This window comes from Pogonomyrmex barbatus, unplaced genomic scaffold (assembly GCF_055798465.1).
Source record: "Pogonomyrmex barbatus isolate J1 unplaced genomic scaffold, ASM5579846v1 scaffold17, whole genome shotgun sequence".
Classification (NCBI taxonomy): Eukaryota; Metazoa; Arthropoda; class Insecta; order Hymenoptera; family Formicidae; genus Pogonomyrmex; species Pogonomyrmex barbatus.
This window is the reverse complement of record NW_028297113.1, coordinates 3,098,960-3,125,033: the sequence shown is the minus strand read 5'-3', so window position 1 is coordinate 3,125,033 and position 26,074 is coordinate 3,098,960. Positions and strand designations below refer to the sequence as shown.

The 26,074-nt window shown below is 31.5% G+C and overlaps 4 protein-coding genes across 13 annotated transcripts in view; all 4 read left to right on the top strand.

The window, feature by feature from the left end:
• LOC105431190 (RNA polymerase II-associated protein 1-like) overlaps positions 1-12,303 on the top strand; it is a 61,122-nt gene extending 48,819 nt beyond the window's left edge. For all 9 annotated transcript variants that reach the window (XM_089074427.1, XM_089074421.1, XM_089074432.1 and 6 more), the window contains 3 exons: positions 2,399-2,939; positions 11,173-11,434; positions 11,608-12,303. The gene's annotated coding sequence lies outside the window, so the exon portion shown is untranslated. The remainder of the gene's footprint in view (positions 1-2,398; positions 2,940-11,172; positions 11,435-11,607) is intronic.
• Positions 12,304-15,014: 2,711 nt separating this feature from the next.
• Positions 15,015-17,731, top strand: LOC105429386 (uncharacterized). The gene is made up of 2 exons (XM_011642334.2): positions 15,015-15,354; positions 15,873-17,731. Exons 1-2 carry the CDS (start codon positions 15,336-15,338, stop codon positions 16,511-16,513), a joined length of 660 nt encoding a protein of 219 aa, XP_011640636.2. The 5' UTR covers positions 15,015-15,335; the 3' UTR covers positions 16,514-17,731.
• A 1,737-nt stretch (positions 17,732-19,468) lies between these two features.
• LOC105429379 (ras-related C3 botulinum toxin substrate 1) lies at positions 19,469-22,923 on the top strand. Its single transcript, XM_011642327.3, has 3 exons — positions 19,469-20,301; positions 20,594-20,805; positions 20,967-22,923. Exons 1-3 carry the CDS (start codon positions 19,947-19,949, stop codon positions 21,267-21,269), a joined length of 870 nt encoding a protein of 289 aa, XP_011640629.1. The 5' UTR covers positions 19,469-19,946; the 3' UTR covers positions 21,270-22,923.
• A 266-nt stretch (positions 22,924-23,189) lies between these two features.
• Positions 23,190-25,978, top strand: LOC105429375 (putative tRNA (uracil-O(2)-)-methyltransferase). 2 transcript variants are annotated; one of them, XM_011642321.3, is made up of 4 exons: positions 23,190-23,390; positions 23,511-23,603; positions 23,682-24,752; positions 24,956-25,978. In XM_011642321.3, the coding sequence occupies exons 3-4, from the start codon at positions 23,781-23,783 to the stop codon at positions 25,844-25,846; spliced, it is 1,863 nt and encodes a 620-aa protein (XP_011640623.2). In that variant the 5' UTR covers positions 23,190-23,390; positions 23,511-23,603; positions 23,682-23,780; the 3' UTR covers positions 25,847-25,978. The 2 variants fall into 2 exon arrangements, with proteins under 2 accessions (XP_011640623.2, XP_088930362.1); XM_089074236.1 differs by having other exon boundaries at positions 23,190-23,394.
• The last annotated feature ends 96 nt before the right edge of the window (positions 25,979-26,074 follow it).

The window sequence follows — 26,074 nt, the reverse complement described above, 5'->3', positions numbered from 1 at the left end:
AGAGAGAACTACGGTCATCATTTTATCTCAATTCTACTTCAATTTTAAGATACATTTTAAGATACATTTGAAGCAAGATCGAGAATTTGTACAAATGTTTTCTTTAAAATTGATGTATATTGATATTCATATATATTGATATTCCAATTATTATCAATTTTCCTGTTTATTTCGTAGTTATATTTTTGTAACGTAATTATAATTTTGCGGATACTTTCAGAGACGAGATTAATCTGAAATAGTTGGAAATTTCTCACGTATTCATATATGTACTATATATATAATTAAAATATACGTATAAAATATTTGTTTTATATACATATTATGACAAATATGTGCGTATTTTTAATAATTGATATGAAATATATGATTTCAACGTTTTTTTAGTTTAATAGCTAACGTTTAATTAGTTTAATAACAAACAGGGTTGAAACACGTAAAAAATTTCTGACAATGTCAGATTAGTCTTGTTTGTAAGGTCGACCATAATATATCTTTTCTCATAAAATATGAAAAGATATATTACGAAAATTAAGAAAGACAATAGGCAGGCAAAATACCGATAATGTATTAATTCCAAATTCGAAAGTACAAATCTTGGTCAGTATTAATTTAATGTACATATAAATAATGTTGACTTATAATATGAAATAGGATATTGAAAATAGCGACTTTTAACGAATTATTTGGTATAATGTTAAATATTTTTTTCAAATTCCGGATAATACTAATAATAGTGCAACTGTAATTTAAAAGGACCAATATTTAATTATAAACAATAAGAAGATAATATTGACGATAATGTTTTATGGAATGATTAAAATAATATTATTAATCAACGACTACTTTTAAATGCATATTGATCCTATCGTATTAGAAGTTTTGACTAATTATTTAATAAAATATGTAATATCATACATTGTTTGCCAAATGTATTGTGTTAAAATTTCTTGCGTATGAGCCTATATACATAAAATAATATACATAAATAATATTTTAAATAACAACGTCTTTTCAGTCCGGAAAATAAACCATGTTAATTTTAATGGCAATAAATTTTTTATGCGACAAGATTTAATGTACTAAAGTATTTCTTTTCTGATTGTCCTCATTATTATTACTGCCAAATAGCGTTCTCGAATTTCTGAAGTAAAAATTTGGTTATCACGAATAACGATTGATATGTCATTATCGATAAATTAGGTAATGAAATATTATAATTCAAATCATAAATAAAAAAACTTGAAATATTATAAATATAATTATTTAAAATTAGATATTAACTATAAATAGGTGTAGATATTGAAACCATTGCACTTTTCAAAAGCATTTAAGTTAATGTAATTAAAGTTTATTAAACATCAAAAAGCATTTTTAATTAAAAAGAAATGATTTTAATGTAATAATTTTTATCGAAATACATGTTATATTGCATGTTATATTGAATTAAATTCATTGTAACATGTTCGGGAAACTCTATAATTGACATTGCCGCTCTGCAAATGGTGAACTTGGCATTGCCGCTATCTCTTGATGGAATCCATAAATGAGCTTCGAGAAAATTCTGATCATTGCTGCGCTATTTCGCGGTGTAATCTGTGAACTAACTTCGTCCGATAAACGTGAAATTATAGGTGTCTTTACGAGACTAGTTCTGTCAAGCTGTCGCGATAACAAGCCTTTTCGAATTTTTCTGCTTTTCGTCTCTCCTCCATTTAGCATCATGAGGTATATTTTAAAAGTATAATACAGGCCAACTTTTGGATCCTGATGACCACATCAATCAGGCTAAGTCACAGAGAGATTATTTTGTGCAAAATCGCGTGGACGATCTCTCACTTGGATATTTCTTTTGTAATGTCTTCCAAGCTAGCACGACTTTTAGCTTTAATTTATCACAGAATTTTTATAATGACTCCACGTATATGCTAGAACACGAGTTACAGAAGTTGCGTCTGAATTCCTAAAAGTTTAATGAAAAATTCTTATTATCATTTCTCGTGCCGTGCAATTGTGAGCAAAAATTGTCTTGTTCGTATTGATTTTGTAATTGCTCTCTTCATATTAGTCTATCATGTGATCTGTCCTTTTAGCTATATTAACAATAAGTTACTACATTAAATCTTTATCTTTCGCAAATTAAAATGTTGAAGAAAATGGAAAAATTGAATGTGAGTAGAAAAATTGTACATTAATAAAAACAAAACGCAAGATAGTAATGATTTAAATAAATTTTACAAGTTTTATTCAAATATATGATACAAATGTATATATTTATAGTATATAACAATAATTCAATATATGTGCATATATTTGTACTTAAATTATTAAAAAGATTACTTTGCTGAATAAGCTTATCGATGCATTAATTATCATAATTTTTTCTTTTTCTTTTCAGCCAATATGTATAAAAAATGTCTTATTTGCCATGACAGCCAACAACAGAGGAGCGTACGATAAACATAGACATAGTAGTGATCGAGACAAAGGGTGACCCAGTCTCCATATATCAACAATTAAAGTTGCACAATCGTGCATGAAGAGTATAACGAAAGGAGAGTGACATGTCTCAATGTTGGGTGCATTCTTGCAAATTGCTTTCAAACAATTCGCGTTAATGTCACATGGCACACAGCGATCATTTAGCAAATCATACAGTCATCGATCTGTCAGTAACGCTGAACAAATGATTAGAAATTCTATTGTGACACGAAATATATTTTTTACAGTATTAAATATTCAACTAGATTTCAATAAACTCATAGAACAGAAGAGAGACGTAAGCCTTAAGTGTTGACATAACAAATTCGTTTAAAAAGATCGAGTGGGCCAAAAATCATGGAAAAATCACCGATGAGAATCAGATCATTGTTTTAAAACCCAATGGATCATTGAAACTAATTATCAATTATCATATTAATAACATCTTGATGCAACAGGTAACGAAATCACACCTTTTGCCATCAATATCAGAGTTGAAATTAAAATTATTGTTTTATATATATATATATATATATGTGTGTGTGTGTGTGTGTGTGTGTGTGTGTGTGTGTGTGTGTGTGTGTGTGTGTGTGTGTGTGTGTGTGTGTGTGTGTGTGTGTGTGTGTGTGTGTGTGTGTGTGTGTGTGTGTGTGTAATGTGTACTTTAGGAATGGCGACATAAATCTTAACATTGACATCAGCCTGCGTCTCTGGCAGATGTTGTTATGAAATAGAGTTATGAAATAGAGTTATGAAATAGAGCTGGATAGTGTCGCAGCTGCTATGTTAACTATCAAGTCGCAATTACAGCGATTGTTGGATAATCATAATATTTAAAATACGCTATCCGAATTGGCAAACGGACTGCAGACAGGTGGTAGCAAGTCACGAAAGAATATTAAAACAAGGTATATCTACATTGCTATTAAAGTGGAGTACAATTTTCGATATCTAACGCTAAGGTAAGCAATTATTATCCATCTGTTTATTATCAATTCATCAAGGATTTTTTAAAAATTCGAGAAATAAGTACTTAAAAAATAATCTTAAATATATTAAGACTATATCTATTTCTTTTTAATATTAAACATATATCTTCCTAATATTAAACAATATTATTCATTTATTTATTATTAGTTTATTATGGATTTGTAAGAGATAATTGCGTGGAATAAATGTTGAAGTGTTAAGTTTATCTTTATATCTTGTATGTATTAGTAATGAAAAATCTTATTATTTTAATATTTCTTAACCAAATTCAAAAAAGCATAAGAGGTTTAATAAATTCCAGTGGGACATTATGAAATTAATTATAAACTGTTTATTTGTCGTTAATGATATGATATGTCTACATTTAAAACAATTACCTAATCAGCCCATTTTCTCTATTCTTCGGTAAGATTATTCTTTTTTTATTTTAAATATATATAAATTTATTTATTTTAAATATATAAAAATGACAAGTTATATTTATCATATTCACTTGCAGTTTCAATTCGAATTTGTTGAGTGATTGCAATTCGACTATAAATCGAGAACCATCCTGCTTTCCAAACTTGAACGTTCTCATGGAAAATGGAATATTGCAGCCGATTATGTCGGTGCATTCCGTTCTTGGCAACAGTGTTGAATACATTGTACAATAATTTTTGTGTGTCAGAAATTCGTACAATATTCGAACTTTCGTTCTTCCGGAAGTACTTACATAATCTGGAAACAACTGAGTGGAATTTGAAAAGATCGTGGTACAGTAGGACGGAGTTATATCTTTTGACAGCGGTAGTAAAAGCGACGCCTCTTCTTGGATATACAATCAATAATCAGACGGCACATATTGTGGAAAATCACTATTAAGCTTATCTCGACGTTATCTGCGGATGCTACGGATCACGTGAGAAAGCTTTTTCAAATCGCGTTGTCGAGCGAGAAAGTGAACTTGGAGATTATCACTAATGAACTGACTAAAATAAATCTAGCATCCATGATGGATCAGATTCAAATAGGTTTGCAATCCTGCTTGCTTTATGAGAGATACATCACACCAAACGGCGACTGGGACCAGACAGCGATGCCGAAGGTCTGGCTTTTTCTGTCGTTGATTCACATATATACAAAATGCAAAAATGATAAGTTACAGCCGGAAGATAAAAAGAGTATCTCAATAGTGCTGAGTCTAGCACTGATTTTGCCCGATCTAATGGATAGGCTATTGTCTACTTTAAGATTCAGTAGATTAATATTGGTGTACCTTTGCGATACCGTCTATTTGGACAACGATGTGTCCGTGCTGCTACTGAATATTTTATCGAATCTACTGAAGACATACTACGGGCGATTGAATTTCCGAATCGAGTTGCCAGGGCTGAGTTCTTTTACCGATCTGTTCACGGTGCTGTGCGAACATTTCTGCTCGAGCTCGCACGGCGACGATGGCTTCGCCATGATGTTGCTAATACCGATGACACATGATCCACATTATCGGAAATTGCTGTAGTCGGAACACGCGGGCGGGTTGCGACTTGAAGTTTCAGATAGAGAAGCTTGTGTTTCCGATGAAAAGATATCTCTATCTGTAGGAGCAGGAGGATACATCGCTCATAGAAAACTACAACACGCTAGTCCGCGAAATAATCAGGCAAACTTGGTGTCCTGTTCCTTATGCGATTGCGGTACATCATTCGGCGATGTATCTAAAGCATTCGAATAGATTGGCGCTGCGAATGCGTACACAAGTGGAGAAACTGCGGGATAGAGACATTGCGAATATATTGCTGCATACGTACCTCCGCGATTAATGTAAAATGATGGGACTGACGCGACATGATTTTATTGTATATAAATATGGTTTGTATGTATGTATGGTATGTATGTATATGGGTATGTGTGCACATGTATAATCTCTTTCTACATTTTATTTTATAAAGGAATGCTTAATTATGTACAGAATTGAGAACTGTTATTTCTTACAAAAAGTAACGTGTTATCATTACTGTTATTAGAAAGTAACAAAATTGTTTATGTTTTTTTGTTAAGATAGTAAATTTTGAAATTTTATTATTTTATTGATATTATAATATAATTGAATTATAATAATCAATGTTAAAAGCAAAACTCTAAGTTATGCATATAGCAAGTTCTTTTATACTAATCTTATTTAGTAATTTTTTAATTCTTGATATATTAAAATATCGATATTAATTTCATATTTAAAAATGAAATGTAATAATTTTTGTAAGAAATTCTTTACAATAAAATCACTTTCAAAGTGTTCGTTTATTATTCTTATTTTGATTCTTATTTGGTTGAAATATAATTAGCTGCAATTAAACATTTTTCATATAAATTAAAATAAATGTAATGAATATATGTACTTAAATAAAAAATTTTTTGTATCTTTTTATTTTTTTTTATGAATTTTATATTTTGTTACGTCCAATTCTCATATAATTAATAGATTGTCAGTCAGATGTTGATTTAGCAGTAATACATCTACACTAAATATGTAGGATTGTTACAAGATCGGAACAAAAAATTTTACAGATTTATCTAATTATACACAATAATTGCACGTATTTAATTTTGGTGGAATAAAATTAGTTCTACATACTGTCTCTACTACTCAAGAATTTCTTTTAGTATATCTAGAATAAATTATTCAGAGAATTAATAGTTAATATTATATTAATAATAACTAATAGTACGTTAATAAATTGTTTTATTACATTAATAGCATCTCGTATAAATGTATTAATTTAGTTTTCTCTAGTTTGTTAACATAATAATTATATATTTTAATATAATCTTTAAAAGAACTTTTAACCTCCTGAAGGAGACTTAGTAATCGAAACGAAATTCAAATATTTAAATTTATTTGTCAAGTGACATTATTTAGATTTGTGTTTATAAAAGTTTTTTTTGTATTAATGATACTTGTTTTGTTCACTCTATTAGTCATTTTATTTCTTCATTATTTTTTTGTTTTATATAGAGAAACTGTTTATATATTTTCTTTTATTATAATACATTATTGATTTTATTTAACAGGTGCGATAAGAAAAATTTGAACACATAATAGAAAACATAAATAGAAAAATATGTTTATTTTAAAATATTGTTCTTTCTCGGATATTTTTCAAGCTTTAAATGTTTGTTTTAAATGTTTATTTATTATTAACAAGAACGTTATATCTACCGATCTTTAGTTACTGAGCTTCAGTTGCCAGTCGTTTAGTTGCCTTATCCGTCAAAGTGCCTAGAAGCTAATTGAATTCAATTTATTTTATTTAATTCTTATCGGAAGACGTTTTCTCAATATTCTGGTTAGTATCTTTATTTCTATTTATTATATATTATGGATTAAGAATATTTAGCAACCTTTTGAGCAATTATACAAATATTGAGATACAAATGTAAAATATTTTGAATAAATTTAACGATTATTAACAAAATAGTTTCAACTTAATTTAATTAAATAATATGAGATACTTTCTCATGCATGATCACAAATACGCGAAACGAAAGTAATTGTAATCAATGTGTTGTATGTAACACCAACTGAGAGTATCTTTATTAAATAGCAATATCAATAAAATAAATACGTATATATTCCTTTCATTAATACCATTATTGAGTTAAGATTATATTTTCAAGAGTATACTTTTAATTGCATTTAATATACGTATCTTTTTGTTTTTATTAAAAATCATATATTATAAAATCAATATCACACAAACGAAGTTGCGTTTTCATCTTACTATACTGTCTTCCTTATGTACAATGTGACATAATTCACATATTTAAAATTTCTAATAATCTATCTTTTGATTGTTTTTCTATTAAATCATCATAACAGAATGATGGCTGAAGCAGTGGTAGACGAGACAGCACCAATGCGAGCGTGGTTCCGAGATAGCGTGCAAAGTGTTATAAATAGAAAGAGACAAGGAAACTATCCCAACACATTTCTTGAATGGCGTACGTACCTAGATAACAAAGGAATAGAAATCTCACCTGCGAGACGGAACCATTTTCGCCGCACAACAAAAATGAGAAACGCCATAACAGAATATATGAATAATCCGGAAAATATCTCAAGTATTCGTACAAGATTTCCGATTGATTCTACTCTACTGCATCAAGAAACAGAACGTTATCGTCGTCAAACTGAACGTATGAATTATCCATACGAATGCTTTATTATAGGAGACATATTTTCGTATGAAGAAAGATTAGCGTTGATGGATATCCTGGCATCAGTTCCCGCACCAAATTGCAGATGCCTAAATTGCTCGCTGAGGCGGCTACCGATTTTGGCTTATGAAATGGCCCGAATCATCAGTGGATTAAAAGGAGTACAATATCCGCCCACTTGGGATTTAAGTCGCCAGGCAGGACCAGAATGGTCCCATAAATTTCAACAAGAGAACGATAATGAACTAAAAAGTTTTCGAGTCCTATGCACGAATCCTATCGATCAGTTTGAAATGCACGATGTTCCAAGTACTTCCAGGGATCCGTAGGCATGAAGGAATGATCTGTGAATTTGAAGATTTTATTCTCGACGGATTAAAAGAGAACTATAAACGAATAGACATCTACCATTCTCAAAAATAAGGAGCCTAAGAACTGAAATAGGTATAATAATTAAAATGAAGCAAAATTAGAGAGAACTACGGTCATCATTTTTTATCTCAAATCTACTTCAATTTTAAAATACATTTTTGAAGCAAAATCGAGAATTTGTACAAATGTTTTCTTTGAAATTGATGTATGATGAAATTGATTGATATTCAGATCCATTATAATTTTCCTGTTTATTTCGTAATTATATTTTCGTAATTATAATTTTGCGGATACTTTCAGAGACGAGATTAATCTGAAATAGTTGGAAATTTCTCACGTATTCATATATGTACTATATATAATTAAAATATACGTATAAAATATTTGTTTTATATACATATTATGACAAATATGTGCGTATTTTTAATAATTGATATGAAATATATGATTTCAACATTTTTTTATACATCAACGATAATAACAAACAGGGTTGAAACACGTAAAAAATTTCTGACAATGTCAGATTAGTCTTGTTTGTAAGGTCGACCATAATATATCTTTTCTCATAAACTATGAAAAGATATATTACGAAAATTAAGAAAAACAATAGGCAGGCAAAATACCGATAATGTATTAATTCCAAACTCGAAAGTACAAATCTTGGTCAGTATTAATTTAATGTACATATAAGTAATGTTGATTTATAATATGAAATTGGATATTGAAAATTGCAACTTTTAACAAATTATTTGGTATAACGTTAAATATTTCTTTCAAATTCCGAATAATACTAATAATAGTGCAACTGTAATTTAAAATAAAGGAGCAATATTTAATTATAAAAAGTAAGAAGATAATAGTGATGATAATAGTGACGTTTTATGGAATGATTAAAATAATATTATTTATCAATGACTGCTTTTAAATGCATATTGTTCCTATCGCATTAGAATTAGAAGTTTTGACTAATTATTGTAATAAAATATGTAATATCATACATTATTTGCCAAATGTATTTTGTTAAAATTTCTTGCGTATGAGCCTATATACATAAAATAATTTACATAAATAATATTTTAAATAACGACATCTTTTCAGTCCGAAAAATAAACTGCATGTTAATTTTAATGGCAATAAATTTTTTATGCGGCAAGATTTAATGTACTAAAGTATTTCTTTTCTATTTGTCCTCATTATTATGACTGTCAAATAGCGTTCTAGAATTACTGAAGTAAAAATTTGGTTATTACAATTGATACGTCATACATTATCGATAAATTAGATAATGAAATATTATAATTCAAATCATAAATAAAAAAACTTGAAATATTATAAATATAATTATTTAGAATTAGATATTAATTATAAATAGAGGTGGATATTGAAACCATTGCATTTTTCAAAAACATTTAAGTCAATGTAGTTTATTAAACATCAAAAAGCATTTTTAGTTAAAACAAAATTATTTTAATGTAATAATTTCTACCGAAATACGTATGTTATATTGAATTAAATTCATTGTAACTTGTTCGAAAAACTTTATAATTGGCATTGACGCTCTGCAAACAGTAAACTTGACATTGCCACTATCTCGTGATGGAATCCGTAAATTAGCTTCGAGAAAATTCTGATCATTGCTGCGCTATTTCGCGGTGTGATCTGTGAACTAAACACGTCCGATAAACGTGGAATTATAGGTGTCTTTACGAGACTAGTTCTGCAAAGCTGTCGCTATAACAAGCCTTTTTGAATTTTTCTGCTTTTCGTCTCTCCTCCATTTAGCATCATGATTTGAGGTATATTTTAAAAGTATAATATAGGCCAACTTTTGGATCCTGATGACCACATCAATCAGGCTAAGTCACAGGGAGATTATTTTGCGCAAAATCGCGTGGACGATCTCTCACTTGGATATTTCTTTCGTAATGTCTTCCAAGCTAGCACAACTTTTAGCTTTAATTTTTCACAGAGAATTTTTATAACGACTCCACGTATAGTGCTCGCACACGAGTTACAGAAGTTGCGTCTGAACTCCTAAAAGTTTAATGAGAAATGCTCATCGTGCAATTATGAGCAAAAATTGTCTTGTTCGTATTGATTTTGTAATTGCTCTCTTCATATTAGTCTATCATGGGATCTGTCTTTTTAGCTACACTAACAATAAATTACTATATTAAATCTTTATCTTTCGCAAATTAAAATGTTGAAGAAAATGAAAATATTGAATGTGAAAAATTGTACATTAATAAAAACAAAACGCAAGATAGCAACGATTTAAATAAATTTTACAAGTTTTATTCATATATGTGATAAAAATGTATATATGTATGTATGTATATTTGTAGCATATAACAATAATTCAATATATGTGCGTATATTTGTCCTTAAATTATTAAAAAGATTACTTTGCTGAATATGCTTATCGATGCATTAATTATCATAATTCTTTCTTTTTCTTTTCAGCCAATATGTATAAAAAATGTCCTATTTGCCATGACAGCCAACAACAGAGGTGAGCACGATGGACATAGACATAGTAATGATCGAGACAGACCCCAGTCACCATATATCAACAATTAAAGTTGCACAATCGAGCATGAAGAGTATAATGAAAGGAGAGTGACACGTCTCAATGTTGAGTGCATTCTTTCAAATTGTTTTCAAACAATTCGCATTAATGTCACATGGCACACAGCGATGATTTAGCAAATCATACAGTTATCGATGGTATCAGTCAGTAACGCTGAACAAATGATTAGAAATTCTATTGTGACACGAAATATATTTTTTACAGTATTAAATATTCAACTAGATTTCAATAAATTTATAGAACAGAAGACGTGAGCCTTAACTGTTGGCATAACAAATTTGTTTAAAAAGATCAATTGGGCCAATCATGGAAAAATCACCGACGAGAATCAGATCATTGTTTCAAAACCCAATGGATTGAAGTCAATTATCAATTATCATTTTAATAACATCTTGATGCAACAGATAACAGAATCATACCTTTTGCCATCAATATCAGAGTTGAAATTAAAATTATTGTTTTATATATATATATATATATATGTATATATGTAATGTGTACTTTAGGAATGACGACATAAATCTTAACAATGACATCAGCCTGCGACTCTGGCAGATGTTGTTACATGAAATAGAGTTATGAAGTAGAGTTATGAAATAGTGCTGGATAGTGTCGCAGCTACTATGTTAACTATCAAGTCGCAATTACAGTGATTGTTGGATAATTATAATATTTAAAATGCTATCCGAATTGGCGAACAGGCTACAGACAGTGGCCGTAGTAAGTCACAAAAGAATGTTAAAACAAGTTATATCTTCATTGTTATTAAAGTGGACACAATTTTCGATATCTAACACTAAGGTAAGCAATTATTATCCACCTGTTTATTTATCAAGGATTTTTTTTAAAAAAAGGTCGAGAAATAAGTGCTTAAAAAATAATCTTAAATATATTAAGACTATATCTATTTCTTTTTAATATTAAACATATATCTTCCTAATATTAAACAATATTATTCATTTATTTATTATTAGTTTATCATGGATTTGTAAAAGATAATTGCGTGGAAGAAATGTTGAAGTGTTAAGTCTGTCTTTATACCTTGTATGTATTGTTAATAATGAAACATCTTATTATTTTAATATTTCTTAACCAAATTCAAAAAGTATATGAAGTTTTATAAATTCCAGTGGGACATTATGAAATTAATTATAAACTGTTCATCTGCCGTTAATGATATGTCTACATTTAAAACAATTATCCAATTGGTTCCATCGAGGGAGTAGGACCATCATCTCTCTGGAATACCAAGTAGCTCTTAGTGGAGTAGTGAAGTAGATTCTACCGCTCCTACTTGCGAGATGGTGCACATAAGAAACGTCAGTCTCGACACGAAAGGGTGAAGTGCATTCGAGGGGGTGGGACCATCATCTCTCTGGAGTATCGGTCGTGGGGATTCGAAAAAGAATACATGTATATATGTATATTGTAATATATATATATATATATATATGTGTCATTGTATTGTTGACGTGTTATTCTAAACACGTTATTTGCGATAAATATCATCACATGCCTCGGTAGTCGAAAGGATAAGATGCCTGCCCGGTAAGCAGGAGATCCAGGTTCGATTCCTGGCTGAGGTGGTATTTTTTCGCAAAATAATTGCGAGTTTTCACGACTGGTTCGTGGTCGGGCCCCGCCGTGACGCACACCCTCCCTTCTTATTTGGGATCCAATTAAGATTATTACCTAATCAGCCCATTTTCTCTATTCTTCGGTAAGATTATTTTTTTTTTATTTTAAATATATATAAATTTATTTATTTTAAATATAGAAAAATGACAAGTTATATTTATCATATTTACTTGCAATTTCAACTTGAATTTGTTGAGTGATTGCAATTCGACTATAGATCGAGAACCATCCTCCTTTCTAAACTTGAATGTTCTCTTGGAGAATGGAAAACTGCAGCCGATCATGTCTGTGGAGTTATGCATTCCGTTCTTGGCAACAGTGTTGAATACATTGTACAATAATTTTTGTGTGTCAGAAATTCGTACAATATTCGAACTTTCGTTCTTCCGCAAGTACTTAGATGATCTGGAAACAACCGTGTGGAATTTGAAAAGATAGTGGTACAGTAGGACGGAGTTATATATCTTTTTATATCTTTTGACAGCGGTAGTAAAAGCGACGCATCTTCTTGGATATACAATCAATAATCAGACGGCACATACATTGTGTAGAAAATCATTAAGCTTATCTCGATGTTATCTGCGGATGCTACGGACCATGTGAGAAAGCTTTTTCAAATCGCTTTGTCGAGCGAGAAAGTGAACTTGGAGATTATCACTAATGAACTGACTAAAATAAATCTAGCATCCATGATGGATCAGATTCAAATAGGTTTGCAATCCGACACAGCGTTGTTTTATGAGAGATACATCACACGGCGACAAACTGGGACTAGACAGCGATGCCGAAGGTCTGGCTTTTCCTGTCGCTGATTCACATCTACGCAAATTGCAAAAATGATAAGTTACAGCCGGAAGATAAAAAGAGTATCTTAATAGTGCTGAGTCTAGCACTGATTTTGCCCGATATAATGGATAGGCTATCGCTCACTTTAAGATTCAGTAGATTAATATTGGTATACTTTTGCAATACCGTCTATTTGGACAATGATGTGTCCGTGCTGCTACTGAATATTTTCTCGAATCTACTGAAGACATACTACGGGCGATTGAATTTCCGAACCGAGTTGCCAAGACTGAGTTCTTTTGCCGATCTGTTCACGGCACTGTGCGAATATTCTGCTCGAGCTCGTACGGCGACGATGGCTTCGCCATGATGTTGCTAATACCAATGACACAAAGACATGATCCACATTATCGGAAATTGCTGTGGTCGGAACACGCGGGCGCGTTGCGACTTGAAGCTTCAGATAGAGAAGTTTGTGTTTCCGATGAAAAAATATGTCTATCTGTAGGAGGAGGAGTAGGATACATCGCTCATGGAAAGGTACATCACGAGACTAGTCCGCGAAATAATCTGGCAAATTTGGTGTCCTGTTCCTTATGCGATTGCGGTACATCATTCGGCGATATATCTAAAGCATTCGAATAGATTGGTGCTGCGAATGCGTACACAAGTGGAGAAACTGCGGGATAGAAATTGCGAATACATTGCTACATATGTACCAATGTATTAGATTAATGTAAAATGATGGGACTGACGCGACATGATTTTATTGTATATAAATATAGTATGTATTTATATATGATATGTATGTATATGTGTATGTGTGTACATGTATAATCTCTTTCTGCATTTTATTTTATATTTTATAAAGGAATGCTTAATTATGTACAGAATTAAGAACTGTTATTTCTTACAAGAAGTAACGTGTTATCATTACTGTTATTAGAAAGTAACAATTCATTTATTTTTTTTTTGTTAAGATAGTAAATTTTGAAATTATATTATTTCATTGATATTATAATATAATTGAATTATAATAATCAATGTTAAAAGCAAAACTCTAAGTTATGCATATAGCAAGTTCTTTTATACTAAACTTATTTAGTAATTTTTTTAATTCTTGATAATGTCGATATTTTTAATATATTAAAATATCGATATTACATTTCATATTTAAAAATGAAATGTAATAATTTTAAAAATAAGCAAGAAATTCTTTACAATAAAATCACTTTCAAAGTGTTCGTTTTATTTTTATTTTGATTCTTATTTGGTTGAAATATAATTAGCTGCAATTAAACATTTTTCATATAAATTAAAATAAATGTAATGAATATAATATACTTAAATAAAAAATTTTTTGTATCTTTTTATTTCTTTTTATGAATTTTATATTTTGCTACGTTCAATTCTCATATAATTAACAGATTGTCAGTTAGAAGTCGATTTAGCAGTAATACATCTACACTAAATATGTAGGATTGTTACAAGATCGGAACAAAAAATTTTATAGATATATATAATTATACACAATAATTGCACATATTTAATTTTGGTGGAATAAAAATAATTGTACATATTGTCTCTACTACTCAAGAATTTAGTATATCTAGAATAAATTATTCAGAGAATTAATAGTTAATATTATATTAATAATAAATAATAGTACGTTAATAAATTGTTTTATTACATTAATAGCATCTCGTATAAATGTATTAATTTTCTCTAGTTTTCTCTAGTTTGTTAACATAATAATTATATATTTTAATATAATCTTTATAAGAACTTTTAACCTTCTGAAGAAGACTTAATAATCGAAACGTTCAAATATTTAAATTTATTTGTCAAGTGACATTATTTAGATTTGCGTTTATAAAAATTTTTTTTGTATTAATGATACTTGTTTTGTTCACTCTATTAGTCATTTTATTTCTTCGTTTTCTTTGTTTTATATAGAGAAACTGTTTATATATGTTTTCTTATTATAATACATTATTGGTTTTATAGTTCAACAACAGGTGCGATAAGAAAAATTTGACATAAAAAACATATTAAATAGAAAAATATGTTTATTTTAAAATAAACATATTTGTTCTTTCTCGGATATTTTTCAAACTTTAAATGTTTGTTTTAAATGTTTATTTATTATTAACAACATTATATCCGATCTTCAGTTACTGAGCGATCTTCAGTTGCCAGTCGTTTAGTTGCCTTATCCGTCAGAGAGTGCCTAGAAGCTAATTGAATTCAATTTATTTTATTTAATTCTTATCGGAAGATGATTTCTCAATATTCTGGTTAGTATCTTTATTTCTATTTATTATATATTATGGATTAAGAATATTTTAGCAACCTTTTGAGCAAATATACAAATATTGAGATACGAATGTGAAATATTTTGAATAAATTTAACAATTATTAACAAAGTGGTTTCAACTTAAATAATATGAGACACTTTCTCACTCATGATCACAAATACGCGCAACAAAAATAATTGTGTTAGTAACATCAATTGATAATATCCTTATTAAATAGTAATATCAGTAAAATAAATATGTATATATTCTTTTCGTTAATATTATTATTAAATTAAGATTATATTTTAAAGAGTATACTTTCAATTGCATTTAATATACGTCTTTTTGTTTTTATTAAAAATCATATATTATAAAATCAATATCACACAAACGAAGTTGCGTTTTCATCTTACTATATTGCCTTCCTTATGTACAATGTAACATAATTCATATATTTAAAATTTCTGATATGTAATAATCTATCTTTTGATTGTTTTTCTGTTAAATCATCATAACAGAAGTGATGGCTGGAGCAGTGATAGACAAGACAGAACCAATGCGAGCGTGGTTTCGAGGTAGTGTGCAAAGTATTATAAATAGAAAGAGAGAACGAGACTATCCCAACACGTTTAATGAATGGCGTACGTATCTAAATGACAAAGGAATAGAAATCTCACCTGTGAGACATCGCTATTTTGGCCGCACAACAAAAATTAGAAATGCCATAACAGAGTATATGAATAATCCGGAAAATATCTCGAGTATCTGTGCAAGACATAAGATTGAGCCTAATCTATTGTGTCAAGAAACAGAATATTATCGTCAAACTGAACGTATGATTTATCCATACGAATACGTTCCGAGTACGTATCTTCTCCTGGGAAAGATATTTTCATGTGGAGAAGGATTAGCGTTGGTGGATATCCTGGCATCAGTTCCCGCACCAAATTGCAGATGCCTAGATTGCTCGCGGAGGCGGCTACCGATTTTGGCTTATGAAATGGCCCGAATTATCAGTAGAATAAAAGGAGTACAATATCCGCCCACTTGGGATTTAAGTCGCCAAGCGGGACCAGAATGGTCCCAAAACTTTCAAGAAGATCACTATCGTGAATTATACAAATTAGGCCCATGCACGAATCCTATCGATCAGTTTTAAATGCACGATGTTTCCAGAAATCCGCTTCCAGGGATCCATAGCCATGAAGGAATGATCTGTGAATTTGAAGATTTTATTCTCGACGGATTAAAAGAGAACTGTAAACGAATCAGACATCTACCATTCTCAAAAATAAGGAGCCTAAGAACAGAAATAGGTATAATAATTAAAATCAAGCAAAATTAGAGAGAACTACGGTCATCATTTTATCTCAATTCTACTTCAATTTTAAAATACATTTGAAGCAAAATCGAGAATTTGTACAAATGTTTTCTTTGAAATTGATGTATATTGATATTCAGATCCATTATCTATTTTTCTCTTTATTTCGTAGTTATATTTTTGTAACGTAATTATAATTTTGCGGATACTTTCAGAGACGATTAATCTGAAATAATTGGAAATTTCTCACGTATTCATATATGTATTATATATAATTAAAATATACGTACAAAGTATTTGTTTTATATACATATTATGACAAATATGTATGATTTTTATTGACGTATTTTTAATAATTGATATGAAATATATGATTTCAACATTTTTTTAGACAATAACAAACAGGGTTGTAACACGTAAAAAATTTCTGATGTCAGATTAGTCTTGTTTACAAGATCGATCATCATAAATTATGAAAAGATATATTACGAAGTAAGAATTAAGAGAGAGGCAGGAAAAATACCGATAATATATTAATTCTGAATCCGAAAGTACCTGGTCAGAATTAATTTAGTGTACATATAAGTAATGTTGACTTATAAATACGAAATAGGATATTGGAAATAGCAACTTTTAACAAATTATTTGATATAATGTTAAATATTTTTTTCAAATTCCGGATAATACTAATAATAGTGCAACTATAATTTAAAGTAAAGGAGCAATATTTAATTATAAACAGTAAGAAGATAATAGTGACGATAACGTTTTATGGAATGATTAAAATAATATTATTTATCAACGACTGCTTTTAACTGCATATTGTTCCTATTGCATTAGAATTAGAAGTTTTGATTAATTATTGATAAAATATGTAATATCATACATTGTTTGCCAAATGTATTTTGTTAAAATTTCTTGCATGTTATCCTATAATAATATACATAAATAATATTTTAAATGACGACATCTTTTCAGTCCGAAAAATAACGTCTTTTCAGTCCAAAAAATAAACTGCATGTTAATTTTAATGGCAATAAATTTTTTATGCGACAAGATTTAATGTACTAAAGTATTCTTTTTCTATTTAACCTCATTATTATTACTGTCAAATAGCGTTCTAGAATTTCTGAAGCCCAAATTTAAAAAATTTGGTTACCACGAAGAATGATTGATATACGTCATATATTATCGATAAATTAGGTAATGAAATATTATAATTCAAGTCATAAATAAAAAAAGTTGAAGTATTATAAATATAATTATTTAGAATTAATAATCGTTTTCCAATTATTATATTTTATTCATACATTAGAATAAAATATCAATAAAATATTTTTATAAAATGTGACATTATATATTTTTTTCAAGATATATATGCTTTTTGAGAAATTCTTTATACATTTTGTTTTAAAATATATTCACAAATATTTCAATCTTTTAATATAATTATCTTTGTAAAAATTTAAGTTTAAATCATAAATGTCAATTTTGTCAAATTTTTATTAAGCATGTTTTTAAACATTATTATTAAGACTAGTATTATAGTCCGTTTTTATTATAAGACTATCTTAAGTAATGTCTTAAGATGTTGACAAACTCTATGATTATTTTATAAGATCTATAGATTTAAAAATAATAATTCTTACATGGAGCCACGGTATAATCAGTAAGAGTACTCCGCGTCGGTACTTTGAGCTCTGTTTCACGTCACGTGACTATTTCGCCATATTAATAAATGAAAGAGCAGGAACGAATATAAAAATAATAAGACCTTATGCAATAGAGAAACAGAAATAAATATTAAATTTTGGAAATAGAAATTAGGAGTAGAGTTGAAACATAATTTATAATAAACACAAGTAAGTATAAGATATATTTCATGTTTATTTATATCCATTTTGCGTTACGTTTAATTAGTATTCCTACTTTTTATTTTTAAAATTTAATATTTATTCCTGTTTCTCTATTATGTACACAGCCTCCCATCGAGATATTATGAAAAAGCATTCTGGGCAAATTTTCATAACCATCAAAAGGACTTGAAGAATCTAAAGATAATTGAAGAGTAATGTAATATATATTAATTACCAACTATTAATATAAATTATGGTCTTTAACATAAATATTTAAATAATAAATTACATTCACAATTATTTATGATACAAATGCTTCATAAATAAGTACGTATATTTATGTTGCTATAATATTTATTATATACATTGTCGCAAAATATTTATTATATACATTGTCGCAAAATTACAATTTTTTTTACAATTATTTTTGTAGATAATCAACATAAACAATAACTCTAAAAATGCAGTTTTTAATAAAATTAAATATGAGCCAGTTGTAAGTATATATATTTGTCTAAAAAATATCGGAATAATAATGAACTAATAAATTAATATTACATTATGGTTAATTATTCAAAAGTTTAACTGCAATGTGTATGATCCCATGAGATCATCGATCTTTAATAGTATCTCATTGGTACTTTCGCTCAAAGTGTCTTTCGAAGCCGAAAAACCTTTTACACGGCTCTGATTATCATCATTAATGTGATCTCCAATTTTATTAATTGCGAAAACACTAATTCGAAACAGCTTCGCATACATTTCTTTAATTACATACAAGTAGATTAATTGCCAGGAATAATTGCCAGAAGTCACATTTACGTATGTCATTCGAAACAACATACGTGATGTGCGGCATTGAAAAAGGGTTGAAGGACGCGATGCTGTGCGGCAGCGCCGCATGATGCAGTCGCGCATGCGCATGCGCGTGCGTCTACCTGTGTGAGTGCGTGAGCGTGTGCGTCGGGCGCATCGGCCGTGCGTGCTTGCGGTCTGCGTCTGTTGCACGCGACGCCGACCGGTGGGCCCACACCAGGAGGCGGGGACGCGGTAACAGGTGGCTCCGCGTCGCGGCAGGTGAATCGTCGCCAGCTCGGGCTGGTAGTTTTTTTTATTGTGCGCTTTTCGATTACGGGTTCCCCCGCTCGACCAGTTTCTCATTGTTTTCGCGCTGCTTATCTCGGTTTGCCTGCCTCACGTCAACTTCAACCCGCTAAAGGTTGCACCAAGTCGACCAGCCAATCCGTTTGCCTTCCCGACGTTGTCTATCTCGAGGCATGACGTCCGTGACGACGCGACACAGTCCTCTGAGGTAAGACAACGACGTCGTCCACGTCGGTGCCGAGGAGGAGGAGGAAGTGATCACGCGAGGAAGATTTATTGTAACGCGTTGACGGTGCGCCCTCGACGGACGCATGAAAGGTCGAGGCTGCGGTAAAATCAAGAGTGAGACAATGCCGCCGTCCTCGCACACTAACTGGACGAGGCCGTTGCTCAAGAGTGGACAGTCTACACAAATGCAGGTAGTCAAGCAGCAGCAACCTATGATGACGACAACAGTGTCAATGGCAACATCAACAATGACATCCTCAATGGGCACAGGAGCACAGAATCAAAACTTAGGGGAGCATCCCACAACGCCACTTGACAGAAGGATTAAAGTAGTCTTGGTAGGTGATGGTGCAGTTGGCAAAACCAGCTTAGTGGTCTCGTACTCTACGAACGGCTTTCCTGGAGAATACGTACCAACTGCATTTGACAATTACAATGGTATGTCTAATTTTATATCCATGCTAATAATATGATTGTGGATTGTGCTTTATAGATATATATATATTGTAGATGTTTTAAAACAACATATATATAAAATAATAAAATATTATTCTTAAATATTAATATATTTATATTATAATAAGTATTGTAAAATATTTGCTTTTGTTTCTAATTAATCCTTATAATTTTGTTCACTACTTTATTATCTTCAATAAATAGATAAGAATTTATTATTACCAAATCAATCCAACATTAATATTCTTATTAATATCTTTTAATATTTGTTCAGTGGTCGTAAATGTTGACGGACAACCTCTGAATGTCCAGCTGTGTGATACAGCTGGTCAAGATGACTTTGATCCCTTGAGATCACTATGCTATCCTGAAACAGATGTCTTCCTAGTTTGCTTCAGCGTGGTATGCCCCTCATCTTATCATAGTGTAACTTCCAGATGGATCAATGAAGTTCGAAAATACTGTCCCAATGCTCCAATTATTTTGGTATGGTCTATATTAAAAGCTTGTATAATTTCTCAAATGAACATATTTCTAATCAGAGTTATAATATTATTAATGTCACAATAATGATATAAAAAATAAGATATAATTTTAATATAAATGTTATGTATATGTGTATGTTATTTAATCATATAATTTTCTAGGTGGGGACAAAAAGTGACTTAAGATCGGATGTACGTCTAATGCTGCAGCTGGCGAGATATGGCCAGGCGCCGATTACTACTATCCAGGGTCATCAGTTGGCGCAGAGGCTAGGCGCCGTCAATTATGTAGAGACGTCCGCGTTGACGCAACACGACCTCAAGGAGGCCTTCGACCAAGCGATAGTCAGTGCCCTCAATACACGACGCGGAGGCGCCAGTTTACTATATCGGCGTAGGAAGCCGCCCCCGTTGTGGCGTAGATGGTTGTGCTGCTGGGAACGGCCGTCGTCAAGTGAGACCTAAACGGTCCTATTTTAAGTGATAAATACTTGATGATAAATACTATACTTTTTTAGAATCCCTCTGTGATCATAGGCGGTCGCTCTCTTTTTTGTCAGAATCGTTCAGCATAGCACTCGGTAACTATGTTGATTGAGAATTATCATGCGAATAGAAAAAGAGGAAGAAAGAGACAACAGTTAACATTTTGTTATTTAGATTTTAGGACAACTATTAATAGATACTTCGTGTAAGAATAAGAATCGAGAACATCCTTGTAGTTATACACGATGCTTCAATGTGATTCACTCATCTTTATGCATCATCTAACGTAATTTTTATACATTTGTTAAATAAGTTTTTTATGCGTTTTATAAACTAACAAACTGCCAGAACAAAATGCCAAATACAATACTGTAAAACCGGAAGTGCCGGAATACTTAGCTCATGCGAATGATTATTAAGAATTGAAAGAAAAGAAGGCATTTAACGTAATTAAGAATTGCCCAGTGTTTTATCTTATCGAATCCCGATTTATAAGGACTTGATCGGGAACAAATATTAGTCGAATCAACAATTCTGACAGACGGAGCGAGCGAGTGCCGCCTTTATGAAATTCCTGAAGCCGCACGGCATAATTTATTGTAATATTAATCGTATTAATCATTATTATTTGTTACTAGCGTAATAATTGGCTACTCGCTGGTTGTGATTTTTCGTCTCTGTAATATCCTTGTTTCAGTTGTTGCGGTAAAGATCGATTTCTTCCAACTCTGCCCATCACATCTTCCCTTATTCATATCAAGGATATTAAGTGGCCCTTTTGCGACCACTATGACGTATAGCGATTGTATATTTTTTACTTGTTGCGACCTCTCGTGCATATATAAATATATATATATATATATATATATATTTATTTTTTAATATCTTTGACATATATTGGTATTTTAGTAGAGTAACGGTAGTTTTAATCGGACACTTTTTGCAGATCGACAATGATCGTGACATCACATATATAGAATTTATATAACGTAAGCGATGTTTTAGTAAAGGAAATATTGATATTTCATAAAATATGTTTTTTTGATATAAGCATATGTGATGTAGTAGCATTTGTACGAGCGATATCAACCGTATAGAGGAATATCAAATGTAATAATCAACGAGAGAGTAGAGGCGAATACGTAGTATTCGACGAGTATTGGACTCAAGGTTGTTAGGAAAGTTGCTGTGATCTTACTTGAAACTTTCTGTCGGTAATTCTACTGTGTGCTGCATACGGAATTGTATGAATAAGACTGCAGAAAAAAATTTAAAATGACTCTGCGCAATATCATAGGCTTAATTCATTGTAACATTTCACTTTCATCACATGACATTATCAAAAATAAATTGTATATAAGTATTTATTCATCAAGAAAAAAGAGTAATCTTTGCGTGTGTTATTTATAATATAGTCGGGAAAGAACACAGTTAATGTTATTTTTATAGAAAGTTTTTTTGAAACATTGTAGGAAGAAAATAATTATTTGGCCATATTAAATAAAATTTTAAAAAATTAAAAATTAAGATAATTTAATTTTAAAAAAATTACATTAATTCTACATCACATCTTTTTTGTATTGTGTAGAATGTATATCATGGTTAAGATTAGAAATAATATTGATTATAAAAATTGTTTCTTTAATCTTTCCATATTTTATAAAATTAATTTTAATTAATTTTAAAAAATTAAGTATCTTAAATTAAGTATCTTTAGATTGGTTAGATTTCATTTAGATTTGGTTTTCTTTAATTAATACTGCAATCTGGCATTGCTAACAAAGATAACACAAAAAATTTGCGAATATCGTTACTTTGAATTTCCCATTAAGAAGTCTTTGTTTTCTATTTTATCAATAGTAGGTATATTTGTGAGAGTTGCTATCAATGCACGGTATCGTATTTCGAGTAATAAGGCATGGGGAAAGAGAAGAACTCGGTCCACGTGCGCCTTGCCTTGGTCTTGAGTAAACGATGGCGAGCCGAGTGGTCGGCAGCGCGACAGTGAATACGCCCAAACAGCTATACAAATATTTATTACGTGAATGCGAAAAACTACCGAAACACACGCAGCAATTTTACAAGCATTCGGTCAAACAAGTAGGTAAAATTAACTTCTAATATCGAATAACCTATTTGATATTTTTCACTCTCTCTTATGGAATTTTTCTTTATTAATAAGATAAAATTTTTGAATGCTGAAAGTATTGCTTTTTCCAGAGCTTTAAACAGCATGCCACGGAATCCGATGAAGAACGCATACAGCAAATTATGGAGCGAGCGCTGATAGATGCCAAGTGGGTGATACAAAAGGTATTCCCGTCATCGATCTGCATTAAGTTCGATAGTTGAATCGGTAATAATGTGTACTTTTTTCTTTATGTTCGACAGTATAATCAGCCAGGTAGTACTCCGACGTCCAAATGATAAATCGACACAAATTATAATTTACAAATATATGTGTCAAATTAGTATTAGATAGAAAAAAATATGAATTTTGAACAAGTTGTTAGTGCGAGCACCAACGGCAATAACTCACACTTTTGGAAAGCTATCGGGATTTGGATGAGAAATCCACATGTTGTGAATCGTCGGGTCCTGGCGTCTCAAGAATTATTAGTGATCGTAGCCAACTGTAATGCTCTGGATATTTTTAAACGTATCGAGAAATTGCAGATCCAACTTGATAATTTTGAGTGTGATGCATCTTCAAAGGATACAAAGCAGGATACAAATTTATTAGATATCTTGAATATCGCAGAATATTGTCAATCAATTCAATATCCAATCGATTCGATCGAGACGTTAGACAACGATAAGACTTACCTGCACGTGAGGAAGTTGCTGCCTCGCAATACACAAATATTCTCGCCCACGTTGGAATTTGTGTTCATCGACAAAAAGTCGGTTAGTGTTACTAGTCTCCACAAACCGATCGTCCCGGATAAACGATCCTTGGGTCCGAGTACAGCCTACAGGATACAGCATCGTGAATACATTTCTACATGTATAGACATATGCAATTCGGACGAAGATAACGATAAAGGTTGCGATTGGCTCAAGTCTAAGTTCTTTCCGCGGCTGATGAAATGGATGGATAGCAAGGATGAAAACGCTGGTCTGAGAATCAATTCTCTCGGTCTTATCTCCATCGAGAAATATACTTTCCTGTATAATCGGTTGAAAGAGAAGTACGGCGCGGGTATGGTAAAGGTGTGGTCGGAGAATACAGATCCGGCGAAGTTCGTCTACGAAGATGTCGCGATCGCGACTTACCTGTTACTTCTATGGGAAAAGGAGAGATCGGAAAAGGGGCTGCAGGGATTACAATCGTTCGTTGACCTTGGCTGCGGAAACGGTCTTCTCGTTTACATCTTGTCGAGCGAGGGTCATAGAGGGACAGGGATTGATTTACGCAGGAGGAAGATCTGGGATCTGTTTCCGGAGAGCACTCATTTACAAGTACGTGAAGAATTCGCTGCAACAGTCATTTAAATGAATTCGAATATTACATCAGTTCACAAGTCGAGTCTTTATTACTATTAATAATTTTTTTTTTTTCAACTATCGATTGTCATAAATACGAATTTATGGATTGATGTAAAATATCAATATTTATTATGTTATATTAGATATGATCTCTTAATAGTCATGTTTTATTATAGGTCGATACAATTGTTCCTTCCTCGGACACGATCTTCCCTAGCGTGGATTGGATTATAGGTAATCACTCAGATGAGCTTACCCCGTGGATTCCCGTGATCGCCGCGCGCAGTTCTTACGAATGCCGGTTTTTCTTATTACCATGCTGTGCTTACGAATTTGACGGCAGGAAATACCAACGGTACAATGCCGCTGAGAGCCAGTATTCGGAGTACATGTCCTATGTTAGAAGCATCTGCGAGGGCTGCGGTTTTCTTACATCAGTGGACAGACTGCGAATTCCGTCGACCAAGCGGACCTGTTTTGTCGGATGGAAGAGGACTTACGCGAAGGAGAATACCGCGGCGTTGGACGCCAATATCCAGAGGATCATAAACGCGAGGTCTACGTCTTTGGAGGAGAGTGTAAAGATCGAAGCGAAGGAGGATGATAGAGGTCTATGGTCCGCGAGTTTTAAACCGAGAGAGTCGACGGAACGAACGCGGAATTGCACACAACTGGACAGAGATCTGATCCTCGAGATAATTAACGCGGTCGCAGCGCATCTCCTCCGTGCAGGTCGTAGGATACCATTGGAACGGAGACCCGGTGAAACATGGAATGCCGGCGGACAGATCGGCATCGGTGAATTGGCAAAGATGATCGCACCCAGGATGTTGCAACAGCTGCGAAACGAGTGTGGCGGGCTGCAAACCTTACTGAAGAATCACAGTCATATCTTCTGCGTCGCTCAGGGGAAGGTGCAATTTAGAATTCCCGGTACCGTTGACAAGAAGAAGAAAAAGAGGCGAAACACTAGCGCACCTCTGAAGAAGGTGAAGCCCTGCTGGTTTCATAAGAATCATCCCGACGGTTGTCCCGCTCTCGAAATCGACTGCGATTTCCAACACTGAGTCCCCTGATCTTGTTGTTGTTCTACATTGAAGAGTTGTTTTTATATACTTATATACTTATATTTAAGTCAAATGTTACGGTGTTTTATTTTAAATAAAAGAAAATGTCGGTTGTTGTATGTCGAAAAGAAACTCTCGTGCAATAATTTCATGATGCGCGCGACTCGATAACACAAAATATAATAATAGCCGACACTAAATACATCGTTAAATTACGTCTCAAGTATA